The sequence below is a fragment of the Ammospiza nelsoni genome, chromosome Z (assembly GCF_027579445.1).
Source record: "Ammospiza nelsoni isolate bAmmNel1 chromosome Z, bAmmNel1.pri, whole genome shotgun sequence".
Taxonomy (NCBI): domain Eukaryota; kingdom Metazoa; phylum Chordata; class Aves; order Passeriformes; family Passerellidae; genus Ammospiza; species Ammospiza nelsoni.
The window spans coordinates 11,464,884-11,479,064 of record NC_080669.1 but is presented as its reverse complement, the minus strand read 5'-3'; the positions used below and the strand labels follow the sequence as shown (position 1 = coordinate 11,479,064).

The window sequence follows — 14,181 nt, the reverse complement described above, 5'->3', positions numbered from 1 at the left end:
GACACCAAAGCCCAACCTTAACTCAGAATGCTCATAACGACTTAGTGTTTGGGTAAAAATCCAGGAGTTTTATGAGAAACCATTGGCAGAAATGGAATGGTAGTTTTTATACATTTTAGGTCAATTAAACTTTTAAGTCATTTTGTGGCACAAACTACAAGACACCTTTCTAGCCCAAAGGCTTTCTTCTCAACACTTTTACATTCAGTAAAGTCACTAGTACTCTTTAACAAAAAAAACCAAACACAAAACCCAAACTCCCCCCACTAAAACAGTTCTAAAACACAAACAAACAAAACACCAAAAAAAACACTCATACAAGAAACCTCAAACCCTTAACTGAAGAGAGTATTCTATTGGATGCTTAGGAATTAGATGCAAATAAGTAAACAGTGATTCTATGTAAACAGGTACTTTTCTTAAAAAAACTTTGTCTCCACAAAGCCAAAGAATAATTTAATTTTTCAAGCTCTGAGGTAAATATGAAGATATTAACACATGTACAAATACAATGGCAGATTACTTTTGCACTTGTTCCAAACCTGTTGCTAGAACAGCACTGGATGTTGTTTCCAGTGGTAACAATGTGCAGTTTTCCTGACACTCAACTTGCCCTGCTCTTGCAACCTTTTTTGACACAATTCCACACATATGAATTTCATTGCAGAAGCCTGCAAATGGGACATGCTTATCTGTATATAAAGACGCATACTAAAATAGTAGCTCTATGGTTTTGACATGCAAAGCTATTTTTGCAGTTTTAAAGGCTGATCCATGTTTGGTCTACAATTTTTATTTCCATAGCCACTAAAAAAAAAAAAAAAAAAAAGAGAGAGAGAAAAGGAAAAAGACTAATGATGAAAGCACATTACTGAACTGCTTCATAAAACAGTGGGAAGAATAGAATTCCCTTCTTTACTTATTTTTCCAGCATCTAAAGCCACATCACTGTAAAAAGCGAGCAGTCTGTCAAGTGAGATTAGAATATTTTGAAAACAAATTATTTTATTGCACAGAAGGAAAGAAGGAATTTAGAACAAGTATCCACAATCTGATGCCTCACTGCAGTGCTTAAGTTACAGCACTGCACATCACATGCTCTGCACTGGCAAATATATTTAATCTGTCTATCCATAAAGAACAGACATATTAGATGCCTTTTTTGGGTAATTTGGGGAGTTTTTTGGAGTCATATCCTTCTTCTGCCTTACTATTTCCACAATTCCTTAAAAGATCTGCTGTTGGTCTGTGGCTCACCCTTGGAATGCAGTTCCTCAGAGAAAAATGTTCTTCTCAAAGTAGCAAAAAACAACTTACTTATACATCATTCTAGAGAAGCATCAAAGGCCTCAATGTCAAAGTCAAGGGTAGCTCCAAGTGCTTTGTGACTTCCTGAAGGCCACAAAAGCATACAATTGCAGTTTGAAATGGTAATGTGAATTCTAAAGCAATTTCACTAAGAAAGTAAAATCAAATTACAATTGAGTTGAATTTTCAAGAGCTTTTTAGAATGACTGTTCAGTGCTTGAAAAAAAAGCACTGCATCATGTTGCCATAACCCTTCTCTGAGGTTTCCCCTAATCAAAGAACTGTACACCATTAGAAGTAGTAGTAGTAGTAGTAGAGCTCCACAGTAATCTAGATATTGGCCAGTTGTTTTGCTGTCAAATTCCCAGTCTCATAACACGACTTATTTCCAAGCATAGGTATCTCCCAACTTCTTGTTTCAGTTGACATTGCAAAAGATGACATAGAAATAATCTAGTATTTTTAACCTTGTTAAAAGTCTGCTGCCTGCCTCTATACACCAGAGGTAATACAAAAAGCTGCAAATCAGGCATTACTAAAAAAGAGAGACAAGCATTTTCAGTAGCTTTGGATCTCTCTCACCTTTTGTATTATCTATTCATTACTCCAAGGCTTCCAAACATATTCTTAGTAACAGGATCTGTCTCAATATGAAAAAAATGTTTTTCCTTTCTCCCTTGAAATCTTTCTCTACTGTCTTGCCACTAAGCATGCACTACTAGAAATATGTTTTATTTCATTAGTAGTAATTTTATACAATCATACTGAACAAGATTTTTTCAGAGGCTGTAAGCCATGGTGTGGATTGTGGTTTTCCTAGGAAAGAGATCATATTTCATGTATTTCAACCAGTGGAAAAGGTCACTTGTCGTAGCAGCTTTTAAAGTTTGTTAAACATTCATACAAAGCCAAGTGGCACAAACTGAGATGCCACACAGTTTCAGATACCAGACTCCTGCAATTGGTAAACAACAGGAAACAAGACAAGTGAAAACTGTCTCTTCTGCATATGATTGAGGTGATGACCTACCTTCTTCCACCTGAAGAGGGACTGGAGAGGGTGTCACAACATTGTTAGACACCTGTTCGATGTCAAATGCTTGGTGTTGATACTGTTTGACAGCTTGTACTGTATATTTATTGCCATGAGCAGGACAGATGTTAGCAACACAGGAGATACTAACTTTATACTCTTTCAAGAACAGATGCACTATTTCTCCAAAAAGCCAGATTTAGCAATTACATTAGTTTCAAAATGACAAAAAAATTAGCAAAAGTAACAGGAATGCAAGTCCAGCAATTTGACAAAGTGGGCAATAAAACTGCTTTTAAATTCAAAACCATGCTATTAACCCCCAAAGATGCTTGGTTTGAAACTCATTACCACAAGATTACTTTTCCTTGACAGTACCATTTTGTACCAAAACTCACAAAACAATTAATTTAAAGAACTGACAAAGAAAAAGTAAAGCACAGGAGAGAATTACAATGGTGAACAGAAATGTAAACTGAATGCAAATGAAGAAGTGTGGGCTCTTGCTACACTGCTCTGAGCAAACCTGGTGAGATGCCTGTCACATAAAACACCTAACTAGTTTGTAATAGTCTAAGCAAGACAGAACTGCTGGCAAGGTATGAACCAACAGAGTAACTGGAAATGGTCACCCTCACCATGATGTTTTTTAAAGGTACCCGACACAAAAACAAGGTGTGATGTGTACGGTACTGAATTGGTTTGGCAGCTGCTCCTTGTCACCCATTCAACTGTTTTCACAGCCTCTTCTGATATGAGTATTGACATTATCAAGAAGAAAAGACAAGCACGTATCTTTCCATAAGACATGTGACAGATTGTGTACGGAGGAGGAAACATGACCCGGTACAGGATGCAGAGCCCCAAAGTGATCCCAAAGTAAGCTGTGGGGCCTGACCCTGCCAAGATGCAAATGCTCTGACACGGATCAGTTCTTCTCCTTTGGGCTGCACAGTATTTTTACTTTACTTATTTTACACCAGTAATAGAATCCAAATTAAGCAGTTTCATATGCAATGTGAACTACCCTTTAAGTGAAGGTATTTTCCTAGTATCCAGTCTAAACCTCCCCTGATGCAAACTGAGATCATTTCTTCTTGTCCTATCTTGCCTGGAAGAAGAGACTGACCCCCACCTGGCTATGACCTTTCAGGCAGTTGTAGAGAGCCATCAAGTTTCCCCTTGACTTCCTTTTCTCCAGGTTGAACATCCCCAGATCCTTCAGCCCTTCTCATCAGACTCCAGACTCTTCACAGCTCTGTTGCCTTTCTTTTTGTTATACTTTGTCAACTTCTGCTTCCACCTTCAATTCTCAAAGGCAGCAGTCAAAATTAGTGTGACAGAGGAAAAGGCAGAGGAGTAATATTAGTAACATTAGATTTTCTGTTAGAGCAAGTTCAACTTTCACATTCATCTCTCCCCAGCCTCACTCATTTCTTAGACTACCTTATCTTTCTACCATAGAGCTGGTAAGAAACAGGCATGGAAGAGATGGTGGTTTTTTACATATTTGTGAAGGTACCACAGAGCTTATTGTCTCAGTAAAAGCAGAGGGAAAAATAATGTCCAGAAGTTCTGCAAAAGCATAGCAAAAGTACTAAACAAATAGGGTTATCTTCCATTGCTACGTACAAATAAAAGCAACAGTTCATCTGTTAAGGCACTGCATAGCTTCTGAGACTAACAGGCAAGAAGATATATAAGTGTCTGAGAATTTGCCATGAATCCCAGGGATTTGTCTTATTCATCTAAAAAGACTGAAGTATCAAGACTACAAAACCAGTTTGGGGCTAAGAGGAAACAAGTTTTCTAAGAATAAAGATGTTATAAACAACTGCATTACATAAGAAAAGCTCACCATATCTTTCTGTTTTTTAAACTCCCTCAAGGCCCTAAAGTTTAACTCTGCCTGGCAATGAAATGGTCACCAAGTTTAAACTTCAGTATTTGAACTACTTTTCTGCTGTTTATTGAGACTGACAACAGTACAACTACATATTACAGACAGTTAAATTTACTCCTGCACAAAAGATTCATTTTTAAGTGTAGACCAAGGTTGCCCAAGGCTGCAACCAACTACAGTCAACTGGCACCATCTTCTTCTTTAGTTCCAAGACACAAAGAGACAGGGAAAAAGTCCTAAGAATATTCTGCCATGAGCAGAGCATGTGTAGAGAATGTAACCAGTTACAGGGTTTGTAAATTTATGTGATATAGTCTGTATTCACAAATTTTGCATATAGCCAGATGAAAGAAATATAAGTATACTGAAAAGAGATCCTTACTATAAGCTAGATAATTAAATAATGTAAAATCACACATGTGGTCAGATAATTAAGTACACTCTGCGGTAGAATTGCCAGACGTGAGCGCATACTCCTGGAGCCACACCCTGTGAAAAATAGTTACTAAGAAAATTGTCAAACTACTCCAAACTTACAGAACATAGGTTACACAGGCAAGCATTTCTATGCTGCTAAGGAAAAAAAAAACCTCTCAGCATTTTAAAAATTCCAGGCCACAGATTCATTTTTTTCCTCTATTTAAATGGATTTAATCAGAGGTAATAGCTATGACAGATCAAAACCAAACAGTCTAATGCAGGATTTGCTCTTCATCGTAAGTGCAGAATTTCCGTCACTCATGGTGGAGCAATTAAATTTCTGTCATCTGTCCGTAGCAATTTGACTGCTGGAATCAAGTTATAATCACGTTATAAATTTCAGGCTCATTTTTCTCTGTTTTTCCCTACACTCAAGATTATACTGTCTTTCTTACTACCACTCCTACAAATATGAGGACCTTTCTCATATTCTGAAACCTCCTCTTAGGGAACTTTCTCCTTTCCTAACAGCAGCAATATTTATTAGGGTTTAATACTTGGAACAAAACTCATTTAATGATGTACACCTTGCCAAAAGCAGCAACACTGCCTGTTCAGAAGTACAGAAAAACCTTGAACCAGGACTGTGCTGTCTGAGGCTATCCAGGTCCCCAGTTAACTCCTGTGAATAGGAATGAAGAAACCCTTTTCTCTCAATCTAATTCTTAAATATTTTTGCATTCACCCAAGGCCTGTCCTACTTTCTTTTTCCAGTTGTTAGAGACTTACAAATACTCTTGATGTGAAAACTAAGCTCAGTTCCAGGGTGTACATACAAGGCTGCTTGCGCTCTGAGAAGGAAAGGGGTGATGCTCTCATCAGAAAAGAAAGTGGTTGAGAGGGAACTGATGAATGTTGGAAGCAATTTGCAATTGTTTCATTTTTGGACCTCATCATAGTTCTTTCAGCATTATTACTTTCATGTGTCCTCTTTTTTGAAGTCCCTACAGATAAAAATTACTCCTCTTATTTTGAAAAAAACAAAAAAAAGATCACATAAATGCATCATCCCCAAAGGCAAGGACTGACATGACAAATAAAGGCAGAACATGCTCAACGCTGCCACCTCCTACGTCTCAGAAGTGGGATAATATTACTAGCATCCACCAACTCCCACTGTTGTGCCACTCCACAAACATAAATTCTTTTCAGAGAAAAACAAAGGGCTAAACTGAGGTGGAAAGGGAAGTACCACCATACTTCCTTACACATTGATCAATGTGCAGCTCCTGCCTGCATGCCATGCAGGCTGCAGAGAATGTATAGTGTGAATTAAGTAACTGATGTAGCTCTGATAGAAGATTTCTCATTTACTTTGCTTTGGGTTTTTTTTGTAACAGATGGGAAAAGTAATCACAATAGCAAACTCAGAAAGTAGAATGGTGTACTTATTGAAGTAAACAGAGCAAAAAGGTATAAATTTTGTTCACTGCCCGGAAATAGATAGAAAATCTGTAAAAAACAGGAGAAAAAAAGCCCAACAAATATGCTATTATTTTAACAATTCCAGATTTCTAGATTTCTACTTACTCAGTGGAATGATGAATATGTAGTATCACCTCAGTTTCAAATGTAATCAGGCTACTGTTTGATTTTCCTAGAATCATAGAATATTCTGAGCTGGAAGTGGCCCACAAGGGTTATCAATGTCCAACTCCAACTCCTGGCCCTTCAGAGCCCCAGGAGTCAGACCATGTCCCCGACAACATTGTCCAAAAGCTTCTTCAGCTCTGTCAGGCTTGGTGCTGTGACCACTTCCCTAAGCAGCCTGTTCCAGGGCCCAAACACCCCCTGGGTGAACAACCTTTTACTAATATCCAGCCAAAATCTCCCTTGACACAGCCTCACAATGTTCACTCAGGTTCTGTCACTGTCACCACAGAAAAGACACCAGTGTCTGCCCCTCCTCTCCCCTCACAAGGAAGCTCTGGACTGCTATGAGATGTCTCCTCACTCTCTCCTTCTCCAGGCTGAACAGAGCAAGCAACCTCATCTGAAGCTCATATCACTTCACCTCCAGACCCTTTACCATCTTTGCTGCACTCCCATGGGCATTCTCTAATAAATTAGTATCTATTTTATATGGTGGCACTCAAAACTGCCTCCAGCACTCAGGTGAGGCTGTCCCAGTGCAGAGCAGACTGGGACAGTCCCCTCCCTTGCCCGGCTGGCCGTGCTGTCCCTGATGCTCTCCAGGACACACTGGGCCCTCCTGGCTACCAGGACACTGCTGGCTCAGATTCAACTTCCATCAACCCCCACATCACTTTTCACAGAGCTGCTGTTCAGCATCTCATTCTCCAGTCTGTCCACATACCCAGAGCTGCCCCAGCCCAGGTGCAGAATCTGGCGTTTGTCCTGATTAAAATATATTTGGTTAGTGATTGCCCATCTCTCTTAATTTGTTGCAGTCTCTCATGTGTTACATTCCCCTGTTAAACCATAATGATGTTAGGGAAAATTATTTTTTAAAAGGACATAAAAGTAAATCAGGATAATATTATCTGTCTTTTACCAAAAGTATTACACTACCAGGTTCAACAAACCAGCAAAATTATCAGTTACTTTTTGTCTTGCATTAGCAGGCAAAATCCTGTAAAAATTCTTTATATACATCTATAAAGAAGGAACAAAAGAACCAAAACATTGATTTTTCACAAGGAATATCTACATAGTATTTATACTGAAAAATAGAGCTCCCCCAAGAAGTTCTTTATGGCTAAGAATAAATTCACAGATTAAATTAGGAGAAGGAAAACAAGAAAAGAGCAAAGCCTTCCATAGGACAAATTGCAATTAGATAACTGAATCTAATAAAATCTGTGGAGCGGATTTACAGAAGAAAATTGGATAACTATCGAGAGACAACACTGGGCAAGAATAATTTATTTATCCTAACGATTTTCAAGCATAAATGGTAACTACAGATAATGTGTGAAAATACACAGTAACAAATACCTTATATAGTAATGTGCCTTACTGTATCTTTTTAATGATGAGTAATAGCAACATCTCTTTAAGAACACACTCCTACTTCCCATATTCCTCTGTGAAGATATTCAGCACCAATTGTGAGACATTTCCGAAGCCCTTCAATCATTCTACACACTTCAATATTATTTATTTATGTGGCTTCTCGTACGGTTATAGAAATTTATCACAGTTGTTTAAAAAAGTCTGGACTAGATAGCCTAAGGAATTACCGCTATTAACAGTGGGAAGGAATGTGAGAGTGTGTGTCTATGTGAATAGTTACCAAATAGATTACTGGAGGAAAGAAATACTAAAAAAAACACAGCAGTTTTTGGCATTAGTCCTTGTTTTCAAATCAAAAAATCCAAATTAACAACAATCAAAATTGTCAGGATTGTTAATCTGTGCTCTTTCTACTGGTCAGTTGAACCTATAGCCATAAAAATAATGATACCCTGTACAGAATCTCCAGACTGTCATGTTGATAGCAACAGTCCAAAAATCTGAAACCAAATTTACGATTTAAAAAAACCCTTATACACAGCTGCTAAGTTACACATTAGTTCTCAAATGCCACCTAAACTCATCAAAATATCATAAGGGAAGCAAAGAGATCTTGCAAATCAAAAATATGTTTCCTATTATACCAGTTTGTTTCATGTGTCTAGTTCATTGACATTTCACTTCTCTCAGATTCTGAGATGAATTATACATTTGAAAAAATTAATCATTATAACAAAACACTGTTAATTGGATTTTTAATTGGAAGTTCCTTTTCTCTCTTTCTCATACCAAACATCAGCAGCAACCAAAGCAGTCTAGATCACAGGACAACTTGGGCTGGAAGGCTGTGTCTGGCAGCCCACAGTATCCACCCCCCTGCTCACACTGGGGCTAACACAAGCACAATTCCGTGCCTGAATATACGCAAACAGCAAATCTGTAACAAAACCCAGTAAAAACAGTTTAACAAAAATCATGAGCTCCGATCACAACTCTTGCTAGTCACAAACAGTTTATTTCCTGGGAAATGCAAATGTCACTAGCAGCTTGAACCACCTGAAAGAAATAAAGAACATCCTACTTTTGCATTACGATGGATTTATTCCTCTGGGACTCTGCATTACATCTGAAGCTGACAAAATGTACTCTATAAATATTTATACAGCATATACCAGATTTCTTTTTATTTCTCAACACACAATTAACATCCATATAGCCACAGGTTTTATGATTATCTTTCCTGAAGAGATAATTTAAATACTAATTTAAAATGTCATCTTGAATAAGAACAGTTAAAATGTTCTTCAAGTAGTGTGATTTATAGTGAACACAAATGTATTGGTATAATTAATTAAAGTTAGCAAAAGTGAAAATAATAGCCCATTTCATCTGCCTTGCTCAGTATTTTTTTTTTATTAATAGGCTTTATTTTTTTTGTATACACAAGAGAAACTTCTATTGTCATATACAGATTAGAAATGTAAACACTTAAACACTTCCCACAATGACTGATTTCAGAATTGATTCTGAGTATTATCGCAAAAAAAAAAAAAAAAAAAAAAAAAAAAAAAAAAAAAAAAAAAAAAAAAAAAAAAAAAAGGAACCAGGGCGACAAAGAGCACTACTGCCCCCTAATGAGCCAGACCATAAAAGCTCCTCTGTAACAGCATTTTGTGTCTTTCCTGAAAAAAAATCAAGTCATTACATCCATGAATTATGAAAAAAAAATTAAAAAATAATCCAATCATTAAGAATATAGATTTTAAATTTACACCACATTTCTGCACAAAAGGCACACACAATTTCATAGAGGAAAAGAAGAGGTATCCAGTAGCTACAATTTTCAGATACAATACTTAATGCACCAAGAGACCACAAAGAGGCAAGATACAGCAGAAAAATTACCAGCACTAAGCAAATATTAGTCAATCTATGTACTAGGAAGTAATCCTGCAGTGATCTTCACACCAACCCAGATTTTTAAATTTTAATGTCTGTACTGTGAGACCATCAGTTTTCTTGTTGCATTGTTTCATCTAAATGCCCACCATAGTTTATTCTAGGCTTGTAATTATATCAAAGTAATTCTGATCCTGGTATCCAAACATATCCACAAAAAGAAGTAAGAGAGGAAACAGTAGAAAAAGTCCAGTACATGAATTCTGTTTGTACAAGAAACAGAACTTTCTATCTGACATGAAAGTGACATTTTTCTGTCTGTAATTTTTAATAGTTTTGCCACAAGAACTGAATCAGTATTCAATGCTCACCAATGTAGCTTGGGTATAAAATTTTGTCCAGATCCTGTATCTGCAGCAATGAACTGCTGAAAAAAATACAACTGCTGCAAGTCTTAGTGAGAAGCACAAACTTAAGCTTTCACCATATTTCACCATAAATCAGAAACTCCATTCTCATTAGTAAAATTACTGAATTAAGTGCAATGCTAAAGCAGCACTGAGGTCTGATTTCTCCCCTCAAACTCCTTATACTGGATTTTTCATAAGTAAACGTTCTGACATAGGTAAACATTCTGACAAACACCACAGAAATAAATTTCAATTTCTGTTAGCAAGACAAGGTTAAAAGCAAATCACGTGTCTAATTTGAAACATGCCGGCTAACCAGAGACAGATTTTATGAATAAAAAATTATCTTCTTTACTGAGTTTAGATTCTGATATGCCACTAACTCACTAAAATCATTGAACTTAAGACTCTACCTTAAAATCTCCAAATACTGGTTTCTGTGGCCTCACATAGTGTCATCATTCACATATATACATCAAAAGCACAGAAAAGTTGCAAGTGATGAGCAATGTCTTACATAACTACACACATGGTAGAAGGCTGCAACCTGCTATGTATTAAAAGCATAAGAACTACAGTCACATGCTATGTGATAAAAATAAATTATCTACAAAAACTTTGGAGACCTAAAATAACCATATTCCCTATACCCAGAGGGCTGGTAACACAGCTCTCAGTCTGCTGCATATTTATGCTACTATATCAGTATTTCACAATTCCAAGAGTTTATTATAACTTATATGAAATACAAAAATGAAAATAATAACAAGAATAACAACAATTAAGAGTTCCAAAGGATGCCTTTAATAGAACTTCAACATAAGGTCACCATGACAACTCATTCCAGCTCTGCTGACTTATATTTCTTACCTTTGAATCTTCATTGCTCACTCCCAGCTCTAGCACAGCTTGAGGAGACTTCAGCTTTGCTTGCATGGATTCCGCCATTTGAAGATTAAGCTGCCATCCAACTGTTTCAAGCTACAAAACACAAGTTTAGACGACAGTCAGATGGTACAGAAGCACTGATCTCAATCCTCAGGCCTGCCAGTGGTCTGTCAGTGAACAAAGTGTCACATTCTACAAACATTAAACATTTGTATACAATGCGTAATATTTGTATACAATTTCCCTCAAATTATCTTGGACTCCAGGACAGATGTACTTTTTTCTTATCAAAATTACCATTCAAACCACTACCACTCAAATAGAGCAAATTCCTGTGTCTCAGATCTGATGGACCCAATCCATAGAACACAACTACAGATCCAAAATCCAGTAGCTTCCTCTTCTTGTGGAAGTTTATCAGCAAAGTTACAGATTCAATTTCATATTTATTTTGCTTTCAGGAAAAAGTTAAGTTGTTTACTTTCAGTAAATAGTAAACAACCTAAAAATGGTGATTTCTTAATTCACAGATCTACTCATGTGTGTAGTACCATATTCAGATCTTAACGACAAAAATAATTTTGCTTTTTGAATCATTAATGCTGAAAGGACAAAACCCAGGTAAGCATGTGAGCAATAGAATTTTTAATAGAGTTTTTTTTTTTAATACTGTTCAAATTCCTTTTTCCTATGAAGTTAAATTCAAGCATTATTAAAGTACAGCTCATGCACAAATGAAGTACACAACAACAGAACTACAAAGCTTCCACAAAATTATCTTCCTGGCCTTAGTGAATAATAAGAAGTGGAAATACAAAGCCTTACTATCTGCCAAAATAATTTACACATTCTTTATAACATGTAAATTTACAAATTTTAATGTGATCATTTACAAATTCTTTTTAATCTAGGGTCTCCCCTCTTCTAGTAAATATTGTAGCTGATTTGGAAAAGTGAAATAGTGCCACATCTTCATTAATCTCTCACCAATCTAATAGCTAAATTCAGCTAAAATCATTAACAGAATAAAGCCATGCCAAAGGCCTTGTACTGCGAACAGCAATACATGCCCTGCATCCTACAGTGTCAGTAATGTCTAGATGAAAGATAGGAAAGGGTGGTAAAAGCTCCTCCCATGGACACAGCTCACGGACAGAGCTTCGAAAATTTCTTGCAGCTATACGATTTACACTTACAAACTAATGTACTTTATACTGTATTTATTTATATTATTTATATCCTGTATGCAGGATGAATAGCAGAACTATGTAACAAACACTGGCCACCACATATCTACACATACCAGGAGGAAAACTGTGTATCATGATGTATCTAAACCACCAAGGCCAGTACAAGATTGTTAGGGAGGTCAGTCAAGACCACAGCTAAGGGAAAGACACCACCTCAGACTGACTCTGTGCACAGCTATAGGAACAGAGCAGCAGGAAGAATGCCAGCAGGTCAGCCTGAAGTCTGGCAGCTGCTCTGCAAGCAATGCAACCATTCAAGCTTCAATTTGTCATTAAAATAAGGAAGTTTACATTAAATAAAATCCATGAAAGCGTGCAGACCACATAAAGGGACTCAGAGAAGATGTTCCAAGTCCAGTCCACTTCATTTTGAGCATAGCTTTAATAACAGTAGGCTCGCAGCCTATGAATTAGAAGATGTTTTAAAGAAAAGTTACATAACTTATAAAAGCAGATGAATTTTTAACCATAATTCTGCTTTGATTTTGATTTTCTCTAATTTGATTACATCTTGGATAGTGAAAATAATAGTGCATGACCCATCCCACCCAAAAGTACAGAACAATCTAGAGTGGATTCTGTGTAAATGCTCAAGTCAATCACACCAATGGACAACTCTGCCAAGTCCCTGTGCTAGCCCCTATTTTCCAGGAAATTATACCAGAACGACAGAACTAGAAAACATTTTTCTCTCCACAAACTTCAATGAAATTAAGAAATTGACTCTTTCAGGAGTATAAAGATAGTACCTTAAAAATAAAAAAAAACAAACTAAATAACTTTTCGGTTTTTATCAAGAAAAAAAAGTATAGTTCAGTTAAGAAAATTGATAATGGTCAACAGAAAAGGGACTCAGATCCTAAGTTATGGGTTACGGGCGTGGAAGGAGGCCAAAGCAGGCAACTGGTAACATAAACAACCTATTGACAGAACAGCTAATCACTAGGGACAAAACCAGAGACATCAAGCTCTGGAATGTGACAGCTCTTCATACTACAGTCACTGTGGTTCAAGCCCTCTGCTCCTTATGTTAGAAAGGACTTTCTATCAGCTACTTAAAGAGTTTATTACTCTAGTACAGAAACCAAGCCTTAGACAGGATAGCAGCTTACCCAGGATCATAAGACAATGCCACCAGAGACAAAAACAATATACAATATACAGAAGTCTGACTTTAAGACTTTTCTGAAGCTGTTAAATACTGTATACTCTGAGTAGACTGAAGAACAAACCACCAAAAATAAAAAAATTAAGTTTGTGTTTTCTATTTCACTTCTAATACACATCTATCCCAGAATACTCTAGAGTGCTCAGAACAAAGACAATACATGTGGCAGCAGACCGGCCTGAGTTTATAGCTGAGGAGCAGCTGTAACTCTTGTTTTATATTGCTTTACCTTAAAAATTACATTGTTTTCCTGTATGAGTCATGATTGTTTTCTGTTTTAGATATACTTCTATGAGAATAAATTTTAATGAATAAATAGCATGCTGCCTGAGGCATCAAAATGGTCCATTTTCTTGAAAGAAAAATGCAACATGTATCTGGCAATGGTTGTGTTCGTTTACTTAGAAGACATTCGACATCTTACAATGTTAATTAACCTTTTGAGAGTAGTGACACATTTCTGCATAGCATTTATATCAAGGCAAAGTATTTGTTAGTCACAAGGTGGTACATACTTTAGGGCATTTTTTTTCAAATATGAAAGGACTATAAAATTATTTTTACTTCTGGTATAAAACTTGTTACAGAAAAAAGAATGATGGAAGAACAGTGCCAGAATCTGTGATATACTAACTGAAAAGCACTTACTGGGGCAGAGGAGAAGTATTTCTCCATGCCTAGCATGAAAACAAAGCCGTGTTTTTAGCTAGTGTAGACCTCCTTCTCACAATTTCTTATCAGCAGGTTAGAAATATGCAAGCTACCTTGTCACTGCAACACTAAACACTGTTGAAAATATACTGTTTATTGCTGTAAATTCCCACTGATGTCTCTGGCACTTATTTAACTTCAAGGATATGTTTAGG

At 36.6% G+C, this 14,181-nt stretch overlaps 1 protein-coding gene across 4 annotated transcripts in view; it reads right to left on the bottom strand.

The window, feature by feature from the left end:
- COMMD10 (COMM domain containing 10) overlaps positions 1-14,181 on the bottom strand; it is a 101,372-nt gene that overhangs the window by 67,513 nt on the left and 19,678 nt on the right. For all 4 annotated transcript variants that reach the window (XM_059492385.1, XM_059492388.1, XM_059492387.1 and 1 more), the window contains exon 5: positions 10,880-10,990. In XM_059492385.1, the coding sequence (XP_059348368.1) occupies positions 10,880-10,990 (111 nt within the window). The remainder of the gene's footprint in view (positions 1-10,879; positions 10,991-14,181) is intronic.